We start from the raw sequence: 21,282 nt of genomic DNA, 5'->3' as shown, positions 1-21,282 counted from the left end.
ACCTAATCTTTCTTCCTCCCACAGTCCAAGTACCTGGAGAGAATCCAATTAGAAAGGCCCCTATTAATAAGCAAGAAGCTGTACCCAATGAAGTGGCCAATGAGTGTGTTTTCTCACTTATACAAGTTTTGAGCTTACGTGTTACCTTTGAAAAGGGACACGTCTCCAGTGCTGAGCTTCACTTCACTGCCCTGACTCAAAACAACAATAATACTCTTATTTCACAAACTCACACACACTCAGAGTAACCGAATCGCTCAAATCTGCTGTCACAATCTATAGTCATACATTCCTAAGTTAATATGCGTTTAATAAAATGCCTACAGCATCAAGTGAAGAAAACATGGATAAACCGGTTTATCGATGGCATGATGGTATCAGTGTGTACCACCCACATTCAACGACACGTGAAGGAGGACCCACTATCACCGTGGGGAGAAAGAAAATGAAGAAAATGTGCACCGTGATCCAACATTTGGCTAAGCCAGTGAGTAAACAGGCAGGCCATTACAGTGAAAGAATAGTGTGACAGTGACAAATACTACGGGCCCATGTGATCAAACATACTTTAACGCCACCTAGCGGTGAGATTTCAGATGACATAAAAAGGTGTTTAAATGTGGATTATCACGTTTTATCTATTTATAGCAAGTTGATCAATGTACAGTAAGGAGTCACAGAGCAACTTGCATGTAATCAGATACAGACCAGGGCTGCATAAAGCCTCAAAATCAACAAATATAAATAAAAATATTAATTGTAGCACTAGTAAAATTCACAAGGATTGTAACAGTAGAAGCAAAAGAAGCTAGAACAAGGCTGATCCAAATATCTGCACCACGAACATCTGTTCTTCAATCATTCAGTGGCCCCTGCAGTAATGTGACTGAAGAGTCTGCATTTCAAAGAAAACTACTTTAAGTACTCATATCAGGGACAAACAGACACTGTGTGATGGACGGTTTCTTTAAAATCTTTATTGGTCTTAAATAATTAAATATATGTGTAACAACAAAAAGATGAGTAAGCCTATATATAAAAGGATATAGCGCATCAAAAGGCAAGTAAACACACACAAACTACCCCATAGCCCTACTTTAAAAGTATAATAATTAAAACAAAACCGATCATTCATGCATAGAAAAAAAACCCTGAGGTAACCTCTCTAACCATTCTGATGAAACTCTGCTGGGCGGTAATCCTGTTGAATAGAAGTGGGCAGAACAATACAAATATGTTAGTATCGATACCAACACTGGACTATCAGAGCTACCAGCATAGTAGGATTGTTACTTTGTTTCTATCCTCTGAGTTCAGCATGTGGTCCACTGATCTGTGTTAAACAAATTATTTTTTTGGAAATCAACAATACACAAAAAAAGAAAGGTGAGTTCTTGCTGTCTTAACAAATTATTGTGGAAAGTAAAAGTCGTAGTGATTTAGTTGTCATTAAAATGTGTGAATTTTCAGAGTGACACACTGCTCTCACGTTGCCTTTACGGGTTAAAAAATATCGCTATCAGTATCGGTATCAGCAGTTCTGGCCCTGTATTTACTTGGTATCGGATCGATATCAAAAAACAGCACTGTTTGGGTATTTTCCGTTGGAGACGTGCAGACGTTTGCTGCTCTGTGATTGGTCGCTAGGGATTAGCACCCACCCCCTGCGCTGACCACTCCCCGTCCGCGTTTTCGACACGTGACTCCTCTCGCGTCGCTCCTGCAAAGTTAAAAACAGACTTTGTTTATCTTCCAGGCTGTTTGATGAAATGCTCTTCAACTAGTTCACCCGCTTCCTTCTCCCCCCCACAGCGTGATTGTTTTTTTTTTTTAACTTTACACCCCAGGTGTGCACGCGGACAAGAGGACTGAACTCCTCCATCTCGCGCCTTCACTCATTTTTACTCATCTTTTTTTTTACTCCTCTCTCTAAGCTAAGCACGAAAAAGACACTCCAGCTTTGCCCTCCGTCTCTCTTGCCCGTAAAACTCGCAGTAAACGAGGCTGCTGTGCAGAGGTTGGACCTGTAGGACTGTTATTTAATTTTTTTTATTATTTTATTTTAGTGGGGGCCCTCTTGCAGCTAACGGCAGCTCGACGGGAGGAGGAGTGCACCGCCAGGGGTTTTTAATCGAGCATTTGAAGAGAGAGCGCCATGGCGACCGACATGGACACCGCTCCTCAGGCTGACGGTGAGTGGATCCAACCTCGATGCGAAGCCTTGGAGAAGCAGTCACACAAATGGGGCCTCCTCGCTCGATCCATTGTCCCTCCTCGCATGGGACTGTCTGCAGCGCCAGCTATGCTCCCACCACCATGTGCTCCGTTTAAAAAACCAGACACGCACACACAGGGAGGCGGTGGTGGGTGCAAAAGATGAAAAATAAATCTGTGCACTGTAGCGCAGATTTGCGTTTTCGACTCGCACCAAACCCCATTTGTATTTTTACTGTTTTTTTTTCTTTTGTAAGCTTGCTGTTGGTCTGCTTTTACATTTAACCCTTTCGCGCTTTTGATTGGACGAGATCGTGCTTACTTCCGCTTTTGCGAGTCGTCGTTGAGACTTTTCCTTATAGTCCATCTTCGATGCCAAGGAAGCGCGCACACACAAAAACGAACAAAGAAAGGAGTTTGTGTTTAAGCTGACAGACTCGATTCCTCCGTCTGTGCGTGCGCGTGGCACCATGTCACCCTGCGTGTTTTAAAAGCTGTGCAGATGGCATTAAACCTCAATATCCTGCACCGAGTCATATGTTGAGATCCGGGTTTGCGGAAGATATCACCGTGTTTGATCATAGATAGAAACGAAACCGAGGTTGCTTGTTTGTTTTTTGCGTTCTTGGGTTATATGAGCGATGGTTTTGATGATCATTGCGCTCTATTTGTTGTTGTTGTTGTTATTGTTGTTTTATGGTAACATGACCCACATGGTTTCGACGGTGATGTGGAAATGTACAGCCCACTCCAGAATACGAGCCAACAGCGAAACCTTACATAAGCTCTGCGTTGCAGTGCATTTAAGTGTTACATAAGAAATGCATTATTAGCGCCACGGTTGTATGGATCACACTTACCATAATCTCCCATTGGTTTGTGTTTGCCTGAAAACGCCCTGCAGCTGCCTGTCCCAAGGTTGTCTGTGCAGACTATATATGTGTGTGTGTGTGTGTGTGTGTATATGTATGTATGCATATGTATATACATATATGTATGTATATGTGACACCCCACATGGTGCATTATTGGTATGTCATAGTAGTGAGAGCATGTGTGCACGGATGGGTATTTCTGCATTAACTTCCTTGAAGGTCAAGCCTCATTGATGAGGTTGCGACAGACACCGTCAAAGAGTCTATTGTCTGGCTTGGAAAACAAGAAGGAGAACGGCTCCACGTTAGGTCGTGGATCAGTCTGAGCTCACACAGCAGTGGGTGTAAAGTCGTATTAATCAGACCTTTAGGCCGTTTCTGTCAGTTCTGCAACAAGGTGCTGCTGTTAGGTGTTAATTAAGGTGTAATAAGATGAGTTATTAGTGGCTGAAGTGATGGCTTTGCACTGCCAGAACATCCCATCTACTGGGTTTAAATGGGAACTTCTGCAACAGAACAAGCCTCTCCTCACTTTCAAAACTGTGTCAAGTGCAAAAGTATTTGACCCTGGAAATAGTTTTGGAGCTTCTTGCAGCTTTTATTCTTATTACACCAACACAATCGACTAATGGCAGCGCAGCGTTTGCATTTATCCTCCTCTTTATGGTCATTTGGCACGGATTTAAAAGGGCTTCTATAAAAAAAAAACTTGGTCTAAAAATTAGACACTGCCCCTGTGAGCAGGATGTTTCCCCACAGTGTGGGAGCAGGTCTGTGATCTCTTCAGAGAGAGCATGTGTATAAATGTGCATTAAGGGCATCGTGGCCATAAACATCACGTTGGACCTCTTTGTGGCTGCTCTTCTTTTGTTACCTCTTCACATTTGTGAAAAACATGTTTGCACACACCATCAGGCCCTTTAGTTCGTAAGCTGAGCAAACCGCCCGTGCTTGACAACACACGAGTGATTGGCTGATGATAACAAAACGAGCCATCAGCCTCTCGACTGTTTATCAGAGTAGCTCTAATCTTTTGTGAGCACTTTATCATTGTCGTTGTTGTTCTGCAACCAGCAAACGTTTCCAGCATAAAAAAAACAAGGACCGAGCACTTTCTTTTTTTTCCTGTCTTTTTTTGTTGTTGCACGTGTGGCCTGCTTGTGAGCCCGCTGCAGTTGTATATTTAAGCACAAATCACCATCCAAGTTTAGGCTAAGTGCCTGGTACATGTTTTTAAGAAAAAATTCAGTCGGAGTTTCTTTTCATTAAACTGAAATGACAGTTAAACCTCAAAGACATCCACACCCTATCCCCTCTTTTATCATGGTGCAGATGCTTATTTGGCCCCAAAGGACATCCCACTCACATTTGCTTGAGTTAATGTAGAAAGATGTCTATATATTTACAGCTACTCTTGATTTTAACCCTCTGAAATTGAGAGTAGTAGTTTGTGCCGTACATATTTACCTTTTGTGAAGCCCTTGTATGTGCAGACTACACCTGAGTGTGAGTATTTGTTAGAGGGTAGGGTGTGTCAGCTGAAGCTTTCTTTGAGAGTGAACATGTTAAATATATCCGTCATCTACACATCAATGGCTTTGACTACGTCATAAGACGTGCAGACATTGTGCTTTGACTAAAAAGAACTTGCTGTACTTGCATACATCTAACTTCATACTTGGGCAGCACATGTACTATATTTACAGCTTTGATAAACTAGGTGCGTCCCTTTGGAGTAATGTGAAAACTCTGCTCCACTGACCTTCTTCTCATTCATGCACGCCTCGGTCGTGCAGATACTTAAAGCTGAACTGGGCCGATCATGTTCTCTGCCAGCGACTAGCTCCCATACGTCATGCAGGGCAGAGGTCCTGCGCTGGCCTGCGTCTGCCTATATCTGTATGTGTGTTAAGTGGGTGGGAGGGGGAGGTTTCCATTGGGTGCTCTAGTAGGTGTGCAGTGTTAGTGTTAAAGGCTAGAGTGCGATTTGTTGTTGCAGTTTTACAGGACTGCGACGGTGACACTCAGGCCTGTTTTAAGAAGACAGCCACGTGGTCTTTGTAGAGTCTAAAAGTTAGCAGGCTTGGTTGGATTTGCTTACATTCGCTTATGCAACTCTTGTCTTTGCAAACTGCTTTTTTTTTTTTTTCCTCTGTGCCTTCTCATTTTTCTGCTCCTTTCCAGTTGGTCAGTTGTGTGTTTGGCACTTTGCCATTGGGTAGTTCCTAATTTACTGCCCGGACAGGCCCTTGTAGCCTGTGCTGGGGAGGGAGGAGGAGGAACCAAAGGAGGAGGAGGTGACACGTGGTCGGTTGTTTACAGGTTTTGGAAGGCCAGGGTGTGGTGCTACTTTTACTTCAACAGGTTAAATCAAGATGGTTCCTCATTCCTTTTCTTTGTTATTAACTTTACTGTGAACTCTGCAGATGTGTTGTTTTGTTGTAATGTCATTTAAAAAGAAAAAAGAAAAGCAGGAAACCACAAGTTACAGTTGGTTCTCCTTTTTTTTTTTTTTGGATACTTATCTGTTGCTGGGACTCCCTGTGTGTGTTTTCAGCTTGTCCTTATAACCTGTATGGCTATAACTCCACAAACTTCCTTTTGGAGCCATGCATTAGGGTGCTGAGTATTAATTTCACCCTCAGGCATTCCTCCTGCTGCTTTCCCTCACTCCTACAGTGCTGTCATGTGATCATTCATGGACCCAGCCATGCCATATGTAGTCAAGTCCACTCTAGCTGCGCCCCACAGACCGCGAGAACATAGAGGAGTTAAAAAAAAAAAAAAAAAAAAAAAAAAAAAAAAACTGGCGTCAGCATTTCTACAGCATGTGCTCTCCTTTGCTCGCTCCCTCCTCCCTCCATGCCTGCATCGCAGCTCCACTCACACTTGTTGGTTTGTTGTTTGTTTCACCACGCTTGCAAGAAGCTAACTTTCGGTTAATTTATGTTCCCTTTTTTTTTCTCCATACACCCATAGAAGAGAAGCGTATTAAAATACCGACTCAATCCACCTTATGTCTTCTGATATTGCTGGTGAGTGTCAAAAAACTATGCATGCGAGTAAGTTTGTACTGCAGACTTCCTGAATAATGTTTTGCCTGTTATGTGACCTTTGGTTTGCTGTGCAAAACACTGCCCTGACACACACAGGTGGACAGAAAGCCAGTGTATTAGCTGAAGGGTGCACTTGATTGTTCGCAAATGCAAGCAAAATTAAGACTGGAAGTTGGCCCGTAAACCTTCGGTATGTACTATTTTGCTATAGTCGTGCAGCTGTTCTTATGCAGAAAAAGTCACAAAGCGAGACTTCTTGCACAACACCGATAGGTTAAATGTTGCCATGTCGTCTTGCCAGAGTGAGTCTTGGCTTTGTAAACATCCACGGGAAATACAGTCACCATTAACTGCTCAGGCTTGCAGCTAAACTTGGCTTTAGTAACAGAGCTGTACCTTTTAAACTCACTTTCTAAATTGTATTTTTTTTTTGTGTTTTACTCAGACATGAGCAGTTTTTATGAAAGTTGCTTACCTCAGAAATCAGTCCACTGCTGTAGGTGATTTGAGTCGTCTGTGTTATTGTTCAGAAAACTAGTGCTGGATTTTTTTAGACTTGTGTGTTGTTACTAAATAGTAGTTTAATGTTTACCTTTTACTGTGGCTTCCGTTCTTGTCAGTGTGTCCTTTGTTTTTTTTGCAGTCGTCACACACGCCTTATGGGCAAAGCTGGGAACACTTGAGAGTGTTGATGTTTTTTAAAGTCACTCAAATAATATTTAAAGTTTTCCACTGTGAAAAACTATTTTTAAAGGCGACGTTGGTAGATGATCCATCTACCAATCAGAAAACTCCCTTTGAACAGGAAGAAACCTCCAGCAGAACCAGCCTCAGGGAAGGGCAGCCATCTGCAGCAACCGGTTGGGGTTAGGGCAGCGGTCCCCAACCTTTTTTGCGCCACGGACCGGTTTATGCCCGACAATATTTTCACGGACCGGCCTTTAAGGAGTTGCGGATAAATACAAAATAAAACTAGTACCGGTACCGAAAAAAAGAAGATTTATTCATAACACACGTGAAAAGACCCAGGAAAACCGAGTTAACGATAAAAACGATAACAAAATAACGCTGAAAACCGATAAAAACCCTGAAAACCATACATTTCACACCTGAGCCTCTACTCTCGTGGCCCGGTACCAAACGACTCACGGACCGGTCCGAGGCCCGGGGGTTGGGGACCGCTGGGTTAGGGGATGGAGACAGGACAAAGACGTGCTATAAAAAACTTTATATTTATTGTCTGTATACTTGTGGCCATTCTGTGTACTTTTATAAGGTTGTTTGTCACAGTATAGACCAGTTCATTAACGAACAAATCCACTCTTCTCACTACAGGGAGGTTTGCTCCCGGTGGCACCGTGGCGGAGGCTAACCATCCGTACAGCGACGACGACGACTCGCTGAATGAGGCCGAGGTGAACGGCAACTGGACGCCCCAGGAAAAGGCGCTCCACGAGGCTCGTCTGAAAGCTAAAGCCAAGCGTCGCCTGCGCAAATCCTCGTCTCGCAACTCCACCAGCGAGTCTTTCTCAGAGTCGGGAGAAGTGGCGGGTGGTGACCCGCACAGCCCGAAAGGCAAAGTCAACACCAATGACCGGAAATCGAGGACGGGCAAAGGCAGAGGCCTGCCAAAAAAAGGTATAATTTGCAGTCTGCTGCGATTTTCAGCCCTTTTTCCATTAGTTTCTTCTTGGATCGGCTCAACGCGACTCAAGGGGCTGTTATAGCAACACAACAGAACTTCCGGTGACATCATTTGTTTGCAACGCGAACGCTACAACAAAGGCGGACATTGAGGCGATTGCATACCTGCTCCTCACTCTGTGGCATTTTGTCAGACTCGAGGACCACAGTGTTGTTTCTGTGCAGCCAATTCCCCTCGATGCTGGGTTTCAAAAATGACATCACTTTTTCAGATCGCCTCGAATTGTTTGGAATCCCACCCGAGTACGTACTTAAACTACTCTGTACCAGGTGAAACCCTAAAGACCATGTTGAGTCGTGCCGAGTAGATACTAATGGAAAAGGGTTATTAGCGATGTACCTTCTTTCTGAATCTGTCCAAAACTGCATTGCTGCATCTGGTGCTTTCACCACTCTAATTGATGTGGCACCTTTTGAATAGTGCGTAGCCATCACCTACTCAATGCAATGCAAGCATATGCCATTATAGTAGCAGTGCAGTTACGTTTGAAGCAATGCATCCTGAGCATCATGACTTATACTGTTGACTGTTAATGCTGACTCTTCGTGTTCAGGTGGGGCAGGTGGTAAAGGAGTTTGGGGAGCTGCTGGGATGGTTTACGAAGATGAGGAGCCCGACATACACGACCCCAACTATGATGAATCTTATCAGGTGAGGCCGCTGGGGGGTTTGTCTTTTAACACTTCAGATTATCTGCAAGCAGGTTTGTTTTATATCTGTAAGTCCTTTGCTTTCAAATGCTGGCATCCAGCAGTCAGGGGGCTTTTGTTTTTGTTTTTTTTCCTTCCAGCAGCCAGTGCATTGGATGGCACCCTTTATCTCTTTATGTCCACGTTCTGATTCTGAACTGCTGATGAGATACATTGTAATCCATCTCCCATGCTACGCAGAAACACCGGAAATGTTGACAGTAGGATTTCCTGGGAAATACAAGACTGTTTTCATATCAAAAATCTTAACAAGCTTTGTTTGAAACCTGTTAAAAAAATTGGTCTGCTAGCATGTTTCTTAAATCCAGATGGCTCCGTCCCATTGCAGTCAACACTATTTGCAATCTTTAACCCCGTTATCATCCATGTGACACCGAAGGCCGAGTTTGTTTGTCTCTTGCTGCACTTGCGACTGAATGCGGGCTGGGAACGGCGCTTCTGTCTGTAAAATGCTGATAACTGTTTGGAAATGGCTCAGAAAAGCCGGTGTGATTTCAGCCTTGACTGGAACACGAAGTTGGCGTAAAGACGTCGACTGTTAAAAGGGAACTGGGACAGAGTGGCACAGAAAAATAGATGAGACATGTGCAGACTGTGGACTTTGAATCAGACTGCACAGATCACCTGATAAAGGAGCTGCCTAGAAATGGGAACTGTAACACGCTGGAATGCCTCTTTCCTCTTCTTTGACTAATTATTTTTAGGAGATGGTTTTCCTTAAAATAACTCAATAAATGTATATGTTAGCCTGCACTGAGATTATCATTTGTGCTCCAGGTTGTTCAAAACCTCAGCTGAACGTTAGTTTACTCATATCCTTGGAATTCGTAAATACAAGTGTTGAGACAGAAGTTTAGGTTAAAGCTCACCGGTAGCCTGTTTTCAGTCAGTGTTATGTTTACACATCTTCTGTGGAGTTTTTGGTATGCCCAAAAAGGAAAAGTTTTCAATAGAAGAACTGAAAGGTCAAAATGGTTGTGAGACTTTCAAAGGTAACAACTTCTGGTTTCTTTGGGCAGAAACACAAACTCAGTGCGAGTCTTGCACAGCTCTCTGGGGATCTAGTGGATGTTCAGAGCTTTAATAACGGAAAGAAAAGCACCTCAAGAATGAATATGGATGCTCTTGTGAAAACTCGTTTCTTTGTATTTTAAAAGAATTTTCTTTAAGCTACTTAACACTGAACTACGACTCATTCAAGCATAAAAAGGCCACCTAATTTGAGGATGAACCAGTGTTGTCTACACATAACAGATAACAGACAAAAAACAATTCAAGCATTTTGTTGCTACAAGTCCACACAGTGTGTTCCCATTTCTTGAGTTCAGTCTATAAGAACACTAAAGATAACAGGTTGACTGTCATAAAAAAATATTTTTGGACCAATAAGGTAATTTCCTAAGAGCTATTCGGCTTAAAACTTAAAATATCTACAGCAGATGAAAGTATCTGAAAGCCTGACACCTATGACATCAGAAATGGTCTCAGTGGGAGGGTAACTCTCAAGACGCCATTCTGAAGAAGGCTGAGGAATATCACATTACACAAGAAATGGGCTGAAAATCAGTTTGAAAATCAGTTTTAACAGGTCTTATGGAGTGATGAATCCAAACTTAAAACTTTTAGTTCAAATCAATGTCACTATGTACTAGAGATGGACCGATCCGATATTACGTATCGGTATCGGTCCGATACTGACGTAAATTACTGGATCGGATATCGGAGAAAAATAAAAAATGTAATCCGATCCATTAAATATCAAAAAAGCACCTCACAAAACTTTCGACATGGTGTAACTCTCCTCATAACCGTAGCACGTTGGAGCAGTGTGCTCACGTGATAGAGCGGCTGTGTGTATTTGTAGCCTCGCTACCAAACCAGCATTTCATCTCCGAGGAAGTTATCCCAGAGAGAAGTAAAGTAAGTGTGTAAGTTCATCTCTGAATGTTTGTAAAGCATTCCCGCGTTAAGCTTAACAACCGATATATGGAGCGACTGCTTCTTCTCTCCCCCTCCTGCTGCTACTTCAATCATGAAACTGATCAGTGATCAGCTGATCGGCTTTTCTGTCGCGAGTCCGTCTCTCTTGTTTGTTTATCTCCCACTTTGCACCAGAAAGAGGAAACCAGCGGCTGAACAACAGCAGCACGTTTAAGCTTGATAAGCTGTTGTTAGAATTTATTTAATATTACTTTCTACAACAGGATCTTTTTCTATGTAGCTAACGGCTGGTAACTGTGCAGGGGCGGATCTAGCAAAGTTTAGCCAGGGGGGCCGATAGGGCATGAACAGGGAGAAGGGGGCACAAAGACATACTTTTCTTTCTTATTCTCATTTAAAATGTCGAGCTTTTAATAAATAATTATCTGAATCATACACCCAAAGTTTTAATCTGATGTAAAATGAATAGAAGTCCATTACTGTATATAGTAACTATTAAGTCTAATATACCCTAGTAAGCTGTAGTACTTTTTCCTTTGGGAAGGTACCATCTGTGCAGTCTGCAGTTCTGTTGAAGAAAGATGTTGAATCTATTTAATTATTCTTGAAAAATAATTGATTTCTGTGCATTTTTTTTCACACTGCATCAAATTAAAGTTGATTACGTCAATTAAGCATCATGAGGTGGAGGGTGGGGGGGTGGTTCCTTATTTTTTTCGTTTTTTTTTTTTTTTTTTTTTCTGGGAGTTTTAGAGCCCTATTAGTTAGGCTGCTTACTCTTTAAAATACCAGAATAGGGAGGATGGAGTAGGTTTAAGTTTATTAGATTGATCCGTATTGCTGAACTATGAAATATTTTGGGTGCAGTGCATTTTTTGCATACAGGTATAACAGAATAGCTTTAGTGTTTGTTTTTTGTTTTTTTGTTTTTTTTAACTTGAGTATGAACTTATACAAAAAGCAGCAAGATATTAAAAAAACAGTTTTATTGATTAAAAAACACACTATATCGGATTCATATCGGTATCGGCCGATATCCAAATTTATGATATCGGTATCGGACATAAAAAAGTGGTATCGTGCCATCTCTACTATGTACAGAGGAGGTCAGGAGAGAGGCACAACAGTGAGTGTATAAAACCATCAGTAAAACATGGCACATTCAGTAACATCTGGAAAGCATCCAGGAGAACGGGGTAAAAAAAAAAAAAAGGCAGCCAGCATCCAAAGAAGAGCGTTGAATGTCCTTCCAGGATCTTGGGAACTGTTCCTGAAGACTACTTAAAGAAATTACAGCGAAGCCTGCCTCAGAAGAATAAAGGTGTCCGTTTGAGTCTTAAGCTCATTAGAATTATACAAACTCTGTTATTGACTGTTTTACCCTGTACAGAATGTTTGCATGTTTCAGTAAACCACTGCGCCTATTTTCCTAGCAAAGTATAAAGAAATGAGGAGTGGCTCAAGACTTTTGCACAGTACTGTAAGTTGAACTGACTGTGTATTTTAGAATTGTTGAAAATACTTCATATAATCCTGAAACAAAGCTGATGAGAAATTCAGTAATGAACGTGCATCCGCTCTGCTGTGCGTGCTTGTTTCTGACTGACGCTGCTTGTGTGTATTTTTTACACAGGGGGACACGGTCTACGAGACGGTCGTGCCCGAGATAGACGAGAAGGAACTTGAGAAAATGGTGAACCCGATTGTACAGGAGTACTTTGAGCACGGGGACACAAAAGAGGTTCAGGTAAGTAATTATAATAAAGCTTTTGAACTGTGTGCATGCTGACCAAGAGTGAGCAGGTTTAAAGAACAAAGCTGGATGACTGAAGTAATGTGGAGCTTTTAACAACAGGTTTATTGGGCTGTGCTCACTCTATGCACGGGTGCCAAGCACACGAAGGCACTCCCTCTCTCAGTGGCCTGCACTCGCACTGTGCTTTGATTGTCTGGGCCTGATTAGGCTTCGGTTTGTGTCTCTCGCTTTTGAAAAGCATAATGTGTTTGTGTTTTGGGGTCCTTTTTGAAAATGCTTAAACTGTAAAAACTAAATGCAGTTCTCCCTCCAAACCCTATCAGATGCTGTTGAAGGAGCTCAATTTGGGCCAGCACAAGTACGAGTTCTCCTCTCTGGCCGTGTCCCTGTCCCTCGAAGGCAAGGCGAGCCACAGAGAACTGACCTCCCGCCTGCTGTCTGATCTGTCGGGGAAGATGCTGTCGCAAAGTGAGATGGGGCGAGCTTTCGACAAGATGCTTAAAGAGCTCCCGGACCTCATCCTGGACACACCGGATGCCCCGCAGGTAGAGCTGATGCATGATGGGAAGAAGCAGTCACAGATATGCTACCAAATATAACTGTGTGCTTCAGAGGGTGGAGAGGCACTGCAGGGTTCAACCGTGGTTAAGTGTAAACCACTCCTTTTTATCCCAAAGGTGCACACAAATCCTCTTCAAATATTACACATGCTCTTTGTATCTTTCCTCTATTACTAGGCAGCAAAATGTTGCATACTAGATCGCCACCGCTACATTTAAGAGCTAAAACTAAATAATAAAACAAATGTTAGTCGGGTATGTTTGTTATGTGGCTTCACTTGGTTCGCTTAATCTTTTCTCCTGTTCCTTGCAGATGTTAGGCCAGTTTATAGCCAGAGCCATCGCAGACCACGTCCTCCCCATGTCATTCCTGGACTGCTACAAGGGCAAAGTGGACTGTGAGCATGCCAGGTGAAAGCCGCAGTTCAACGCGTTGTAAGAAAGACTGTATTGTGCCCCTGCCACCCTTCCCCTCCACCTAACTGTGATCCTTTTCTTTAGAGTGGCTTTAGACCGCGCTGCAGTGCTGCTGTCCATGAAGAGGGAGATGGTTCGCCTGGACAACGTGTGGGGTGTCGGTGGAGGTCTGAGACCTGTCAAACATCTCATCAAAGAGGTAAGCCCCACCCCATTCAGAAACTGATAAGTCGCTCGCTTGTGATATCATAGTGAATCCCTCACATCGGAGTTCCAAGTGTGTATTACATTATGTAATGTAAACAGGGCGAAAACGGTGCATGCTGGGTAGAGAGCCACAATCTAGCTGCTGTGTCAGCAAAGATTTTTCCCCCCTGAGAAGTGAGAATTAAAAAAAAAAAAGGCATGGGAGGGGCAGACATAAACAAACACACTCTCACAGTAGAGTCTCTTTCTGCCAAATCAATACAATAAACAGTGTGTGAGAATATAAACATGATTTAATTTAAATCACCTTATAAGCGTCAACATATGCATAGATTTAAAAAACCCAGTGTGTCCTGCAATAACATAATAAATAAATGATTAAAATTAAGACAGTCTCAATCGATTCTTCTCCTTGTGTCTTGATCTCTCCCTCTAAAGGTGTGAGGAGGCAAGGGAAAGACACAAGGAGACAGGATTTGACACAACAGGCCTTCTCTCTCCTCTGCTCGTGTGATGCACATTATGAACTGAGACACGCTTTAACGTGGCGTACTGAAATTGGTTTCTAGGTCGCAGGCCGGAGGATGGAGGACAGAGGATTAGTGCAGAGTGTACCGTGCAACTTCATGTACACTTGGGTCCATATGTTTCTGGACAGTGATGACATTTTTGCGTCAGTACAAGCGAACATATTGATTAATAATTAATTTCCTCCTTTTAAATTATGGGGTTTAAAAAAAGGACCTAGTTAATTGCTTAAAAATGGGGTATTGTTATGGACATGTAGATTTGTGAATGCAACAACGTGAGAGCGATGCGATGTAGGAGTTTTAAAATGATACCGTAGGTTCATCTACTTAAAATCTTGGGACAAGTTTGGATCTTAGTGACCTTGACCTAAGGATCAGGGGTCAGAGGTAAAGTTTTATGAAAATCTACTGAATTTGATACATAGGATTTTGAAATTAATACCATAGCTGTGTCTGCTAGGAGGCTGAGGGGCAGCACTTGTGTTCACCAGTATTTTTATGCACAATGACCTGCTTTTTTCCAGAAGCTCCAAATTAATTCAGCTGACTGATAAGTAATTTCATGGCCAGGTGAGGCCTATTCTCTTATTTAATGGCAGCTGATCCATCTGGAGATCATCATATCAGAGGTTAATTGAAAATGTTACATTTCTGTTTTATAGCTTTAATTTCAAATATGAGGCTCGAGGAGATCTCACTGCGGTAGAGGCAGTGTATCATTACGCTGAAAAACTAAAATAAAACCAGTTGGAGAGAACAAAAACTTTAGGAGTGACCAGATCAACAATCTGCTGCATTCTCAACAACACCAAAAGAAGACAACTAAAGTGGAGGTTAATAGTTGTTTCCATGGTTTCTGTGAGTTTCACTCAAGAACAGGAAGGGCAAATTAAGACTTTGGGGGGGAAAATGATTTGGACTGATGATGATAAAGTGAGCTTAGAGAAGAGAAACGACTCATAATCCAAAACATACATGATGATCATCGTGGAGGCAGCATTACGGCACAGGTGCGTATGCAGCCGGCCCACTAGTGTTTATTGATGATGTGGCTGCTGATAGAAATGGCAGGATGGACGGAAGTGGACGGGGCTATGCTCTCTGTTCAGATTCGGCCAAATTCTGCAAAACCGATTGGACAGCGCTTCACAGCACAAGTAGGTAATGAGCCAAAGCCCTGCAAAAGCAACTCTAGATTTTATGGAGGCAAAGAAATGATATACTCAGGGGCCAAGTCAGTCACCTGATCTCAACCCAGTAGAGCGTGATTTTTAGTTGGTGAAGACAAAACTGAAGGCAGAAAAACCCACAAACATGCAGCGACTGAAGGCAGAGCATCTCAAGGGAGGAGACGCAGCATTTGGCTTCCAGACTTTAGGCAGTCAAATGCAGTGCAAAGGATTTTTCATCCAAATATGAAAACAGTCTTTATGTTTAAAATTGTTAGTTTGTCCAATTATGTTTAAGCCTCTGAAAATGGAGGGCTGTGTCTAAAAATGGCTGTAATTGTTAGACAGTAAACACAAAACTCTTGTTAAAAACCTTGAATTAAAGTTGAAAGTCGACACTTCAATCACAATTTACTTTTTTAAACTTATTTTTTATTGAAAATGGCTTAATAAGTAATCATAATAAGTAATCATCTGCGTGTGCTTGTGCTGATGGGCTCTGCTACTCGGTCTTTTGTTTCTCTGGTTTGTTTTTGTTTACAATCACTCTTCAGTAATCTGGGATTTTGTTGCCGTGTGAATGTGGGTGTGGACAATGTGGGAGTTCCACTTGAGGAAAACAAACCCAAACTGTAAGTTGTGCAACATTTAAAGAGTGCGAGTGAGAGCGGTGTGTCAGCATCGGTAGTTTTCAGACCCATCGCTGAATTGGATCCAAAGTTGACTCAGAATTGTTGGTCATGCTCAGTGTTTTGAGCATCTTGGATCAATCACGCGCTCTAATCGAATGACTAATCGTTCCATAAATAGGATGAAGTAAAACCACGCTTCCTGATGTACGTGCAGATCTGCAGTGAGAGTGACATAACCGAGCCTGCTATAAAAACGGAGCAGAGACTGAAAATTTAAGCAGAAGTGCAAACAAAGAAATGTTTTTCTTTCTGTCGGGAACGTTAAACATTTCATGATAGATTTTATTTCCCAGATGAAGGTTGGGTTATTCCTGGAGTAATGGCTAGATGAAAATATTTCATAGGCAGGTGCTTTAAACGTTGTCTGGTTATTTGCAGATTCTGTAATTTGGCAGTAAAAAAAGAAGAAAAAAGAAAAGGAGCAATTTGATAGCAAGCCTTCCTTGTGCATCTCTTTCTCTCCTCTCTTCTGATGTCCTCCCACCATCATGTGCCTTAATGTGCTTCACATGTATGATTTCTGGCTCTACATTGGATTTGAACGTTTCTTTTTGTTGTTCTTTACACTCCCTTAAATTGCTCACCTGAGTTGGTCTAAAACAATCTGTGATTGGCCAGAGTCTCCCATCATGAGTGGATGTTTTTTAAATGAGCAAGCCTGAAAGAAGGTACAGGGCTCTAGTTAGCCTTTTTCCTGCTTGTGGATTTCATGTGCATTGATGCCAGAAGACATGTTTTCATACTGCAGCTCCTAACAGAAAAGATTTACTTACATTTCTGTATACTCTCACCCATGTTTATGTATAATAAACATGGGTTTATACCTTTTATACCTACTCTGAATTAAACGTGGGTTAGTTAGTCTTGATGAGTGTTTGACCTGCAGCTCAACTGATGCAGCAGCAATGCATCAGTTCAGTCTTCAGCTGTGTTTGATACCGTTGCCACACACTGCTAACGTGGCTGTTTGTGTTTGTTTCAGATGAATCTTCTGCTCAAAGAGTATCTGATATCAGGAGATGTGTCGGAGGCGGAGCACTGTCTCCGGGACCTGGAAGTGCCTCATTTCCACCATGAGCTGGTCTACGAGGTATCCACAGCTTTTTATTTGTTCAAGTCAAGTGAGGTCAAACAAAGTAGAAGGTTTATTTTTTTCTACTTGTTCTTCACACATAACAGGATAGGAATTAAAATCTTTAAACTGAGCCTTTTTTTTAAAGTGTTTTCTGTCTCTGGTGTCGAGTCAAGTAAACTGAAGAGCAACACTGGGAAGAAAAAAAAGAAACTGATCGGTGACAGTCATTTCTGCTTTCTGCCAAGGACACTGTGTGTTTGGCAGTGATTGTCTCTTATTTGCAGTACATGTATTCGCTAAGCTCACTTCAAATCAGTCAAACCAAAATGTGTCCTTGTGTAAGTATAAACAGATTACTGGTTACCAAATTTCAAATGTGCACACAGTTGACAAGCTCAATCTTGGATGGCAAGTTTTTCTGTTCCATATTAGACCGAGTGCAAACAGATGCACGCTTAGTGCACGTATGGCAGCGGTGATAATTGTGCTTCCTTGTGTGACCTTGTGGGTTCCTGCTAAGATTTGCACAATGTTATGCAGCTAATTGCAGTACAGCCAGTTTTACTTTTCGGGCACGCAGACTTCAAAAACGGATTTTTCACACAGTCCAAGGTCTGCAAAGGGCACAACTGAGGAGAGCACAGTCGTGGCAGTTTTACCCCCCCTTGTCCTGCCTCATGTTAGTCTAACAGTTGCCTCGGCTGTAGGCTGAAACACTTTACAATGCTGTAAAATGTTCAGCTCAGAGAATGTTGATGATTACTGGCCTCGATTCTCTTAGTTCGATTCATTGATCGGACGATGATACTTGGTGCGCGTTTCTCAGTATTGTGCGTCTATTTCACTTCAATTTTATTTATATACTGCCAAATCACAACAGCAGTTTCCTAAAAGTGCTTTATATTGTTAAAAAAAGACTCTTCAACAATACAGAGAAACCCCAACAAGCAGATGACCCTGTATAAGCACGCATGTGGTGAAAGTGGGAAGAAAAAAACTCCCTTTTAAAAGGAAGCAACCTCTGGCAAGACCAGCTGGGGGTGAAGCGGGGAGACGGGTCCAAAGACACACTGTGGAAGGGAACCAGAGATTAATAATAATAAATTATGATTAAAGGCAGAGTAGTGTATAAACACAGAGAGAATGAAAAGGAGAGTGGAAAAAGAAACACTAAGTGCATCATGGGAAGCCTTCAGCAGCTTACACCTGTTGAAGCATAACTAAGGGAGGATTCAGGGTCACCTGCTACAGCCCTAACTGTATTCTTTATACTCTTTATCAAAAAGAAAAGATTTAAGCTTAATCTTAAAAGTAAACGGGGTGTCTGTTTCCCATTTCCAAACTGGGAGCCTGTTCCTGAAAGCTGAAGGCTCTTTCTCCCATTCTACTATTAAATATCCTGGGAACCATGAGCAAGGTAGCAGTCTGAGAGTGAAGTGCTGTATTGAAGTGATACGGTACTGTGAGGTCTTCAAGATAAGATGGGATCTGATTATTCGAGACCTTGTATGTGAGGAGAAAGATTTTAAATTCAGTTTCTGAATTCATTTTCCAGGCTGTAGTGATGGTGCTGGAGTCTAAAGGTGACACTGCCACTCATATGATGATGAAGCTCCTGCAGTCCTTCTGGAAAACGGGCCTCATCACTGTTGATCAGATGAACAGGGTTAGTCTCCTTTTATTTTCTACCATTTTATGCACTGTATCACTTTCGTATTACTACTTATACGGTTTTTTTTTTCTCCTGCAGGGTTTCCAGCGCGTCTATGATGAGCTGCCTGAAATCAGCCTAGATGTGCCACATGCCCACTCTATCATGGAGACTTTTGTGGACCTGTGCTATCAGGAGTCTGTCATCACCAAACAGCTGAGGGATGCTTGTCCCTCCAGGTGAATCGGGGTTTATTGTCTAATGATTTCAGGTCCGTCCCACTGAAAGTTTCAGAAAGAATCCGGAAAATAATACGTCTTGTCCCTGTTGACAATAAAGGTGTGAAGTGAAGGTGTAATTCCACATTTATCCATACCAAAACAAAATAATCAAACATAAGTCCCTTTAAATGAGCTGGTACTTATATAGTGCTTTTCTACTCTTATTTAAGCACTCAAATTGCTCTCTCACTTCAAGCCTCATTTACACCAGCGCCCTTTTCTACTTCTTAGTGCTTTTAACTCGTAGAGTGACGTCACTCACAGTTCCAACAGCAGACTCGTGTGCTCATGCAACGTCTTCCACGTGTTAAGGATAGACTAGAACATACCTTTAAACCCGTCAAACAGTGCTGGCTGGCAGTTGGAGGACAAACTACAGCTTCCAAAGAACTTGTATCGCACATTTTCATGCTCTGATGTTACAGGTTGTCCACACTGGATGGGATGACCTCCTTCTCATTTTCTAAACATGGCTATTATTACTTAAATACAAATCTGTCAGTATTTTCTGGCTTCCTGATCTTGCTCCAGGTTAAAATGCAAATCTTTAAAAACGAGTCACACATACACTGTTACATTTTCAGTAAAGGCCTGGTGATTTCTTGATTGGACTGCGCTTTTTGGACAGCGGACGACTTGCTGTTGTTTTGTTCTCAGTGAGAAAATGTGAAACGTGCCATGTCTTTATCTGTGAGTCTGTGAGCTGCCTACCAACACTAAAACATTTCTCTGTCTTGACTTTCTCCACTAGAGGGCGGAAACGTTTTGTCAGCGAAGGAGATGGAGGGATGATCAAGACCTAATCTGCAGGAGGAAGAGGGGGCATCAGCAGCAGCAGGAAGAGGAGGGGGTGTCTACTGGTTCTTACACCCTGTTTCTGCTCCAGCATGTTTCCCTGAAACCGGACATGCCTGCGGTCTAATGTTTCCTTGTTCCTCTCCTGGTAATGTTTATAATGTCATCAGTCAAAACCAGCGTTTGTTGACGTTTGGTGGAAGTAAACCGAAAAGAGCGGCCTGGGTTCAGATCCCATCATCTTGTTCGTCACTGCTTTCTTTTTCTTTTTTTTTCTTTTGACCTTTTTGTGATGAATATTCTCTGAGGGTTCATGTGACACTTTTGCCTCAGTCTTTGTACCTGTTTGTCAAGAATAACACAAGTCAGAGCCGCAGAGCTACAGGGGGACAGGCTGGGTTACGTGGGAGATTAATTGGTTTTATTTGTCTCTTGCTTAATTTCACCTGTTACCGTGTCTTTATTTTTTATTTTGTTTTCATTCACATAATGTGCTATAAATGGAAACGCGCACTCAGAGGGACAGAGCATACCGTATTCAGCAAGCACTTAGTAATTTAGCTGAGCAGAAAGGATCTAAAACTCTTCAGCTTCTGTCCTTATTTCGAGGATGCCATGTTTCGTACCTCTTGTTTAAGTTGTTCATTAATGTTTTATGAACAGTGATGACTTTTTTTTTTTTCCTCCTCCTTGAATTTTGGGCTTTGAAGCCTAATGTTTACTTTCATAAAGCACCAGTGAAAGCAAAAGGTGTTTTGGGCACTATTTGGGTGTTTATCTGAAACTTGCATCATGGCAAATACACTTCAGAAGCCATTTCTGAAAATGAAGATAAATTGGGGTTAATGTGATTTCAAAATAAATAAATGAGCAATATTTTGAGCACTCTGCTTGCAGTTAACTCATGTATTTACAGCCACGTGGTCAGCAGTTGATTCTGGACAGGGTAGCCTTCGGTGTGCCGAGCCGCTCTAGATGGCGTCGTCTGGTAATTGTCTTTAATGGATTAAGTTTAATGCATGTGTAAAGACAACCCCAGCTTTTCTTGGAAAACGGTCATTGAGACTTTTTCTGCCCCTGTCTTACAGTTTTACATGTTGACCAAAGTTCTAATAAATATATTTCATTCATTAAAAAAAGTAACAAATTGAAGTTTCTGTATTTTGTCATTCATGCGAGCAGCGCAGGTGGATAAGTAAGGTTGGAAAACCAGAAATATACAGTCACGTGAAAAGGAAATGACACAATCTTTTACTTAAATTACTTAAAGCTCAGATGAACAACAATACACAACATAATGCATCTTCTAATTATTTTACAAAAACTAGTACATCCTTAATTGTGTTTATTTTTCTGGAATAAACTGATAATCAGCAATTGTGATCTGGTACATTCAGGTGAGTTTAGAGGATTAAAAACATCAAAGATCATAGAAAAGCACCTGTTGCTGCCCATCAGTCTGGGAAGATTTATAATGCCATTTCCAAACAATTTGAATCCATAATTCTTAAGTCTGAGAAAAAAAAATTCACCAGTGGAAAACATTTAAGACAGTTACTGATCTTCCCAAGAGTCGACATTCCAGGAAATTCACCACCAGGTCACACAAGTCTCTTTCTTAAAAAGAACATGGCAGCACAGGATAGATT

At 41.9% G+C, this 21,282-nt stretch overlaps 1 protein-coding gene and 1 long non-coding RNA gene across 3 annotated transcripts; one reads left to right on the top strand and one right to left on the bottom strand.

Annotated features, from left to right (window-relative positions):
- Positions 1–957: 957 nt before the first annotated feature.
- Positions 958–3,163, bottom strand: LOC146385667 (uncharacterized). The gene is made up of 2 exons (XR_014800521.1): positions 3,075–3,163; positions 958–1,720 (listed from the first exon to the last, which is right to left on the bottom strand). It is a non-coding gene; the product is annotated as an uncharacterized LOC146385667 (long non-coding RNA).
- pdcd4a (programmed cell death 4a) lies at positions 1,714–20,785 on the top strand. 2 transcript variants are annotated; one of them, XM_084931497.1, is made up of 11 exons: positions 1,714–2,192; positions 7,480–7,782; positions 8,403–8,500; positions 12,134–12,247; positions 12,580–12,801; positions 13,130–13,227; positions 13,318–13,432; positions 16,814–16,921; positions 18,462–18,572; positions 18,657–18,796; positions 19,590–20,785. In XM_084931497.1, exons 1-11 carry the CDS (start codon positions 2,156–2,158, stop codon positions 19,639–19,641), a joined length of 1,398 nt encoding a protein of 465 aa, XP_084787623.1. In that variant the 5' UTR covers positions 1,714–2,155; the 3' UTR covers positions 19,642–20,785. The 2 variants fall into 2 exon arrangements, with proteins under 2 accessions (XP_084787623.1, XP_084787624.1); XM_084931498.1 differs by lacking the exon at positions 1,714–2,192 and adding an exon at positions 6,016–6,123.
- The last annotated feature ends 497 nt before the right edge of the window (positions 20,786–21,282 follow it).

This window comes from Perissodus microlepis, chromosome 6, assembly GCF_051167445.1.
Source record: "Perissodus microlepis isolate ML-2025 ecotype Zambia chromosome 6, ASM5116744v1, whole genome shotgun sequence".
In the NCBI taxonomy this organism is placed as follows: Eukaryota; Metazoa; Chordata; class Actinopteri; order Cichliformes; family Cichlidae; genus Perissodus; species Perissodus microlepis.
Note: the sequence above shows the minus strand (reverse complement) of the source record. Positions and strands in the feature narration are given on the sequence as shown.

Coding starts and splice junctions, on each gene's coding strand:
- pdcd4a (XM_084931497.1), top strand. CDS start 2,156: ATGGCGACCGACATGGACACCGCTCCTCAGGCTGACG. Junction 12,802..13,129: donor ACACACCGGATGCCCCGCAG/GTAGAGCTGATG, acceptor TGTTCCTTGCAG/ATGTTAGGCCAGTTTATAGC. Junction 16,922..18,461: donor ACCATGAGCTGGTCTACGAG/GTATCCACAGCT, acceptor TTCATTTTCCAG/GCTGTAGTGATGGTGCTGGA.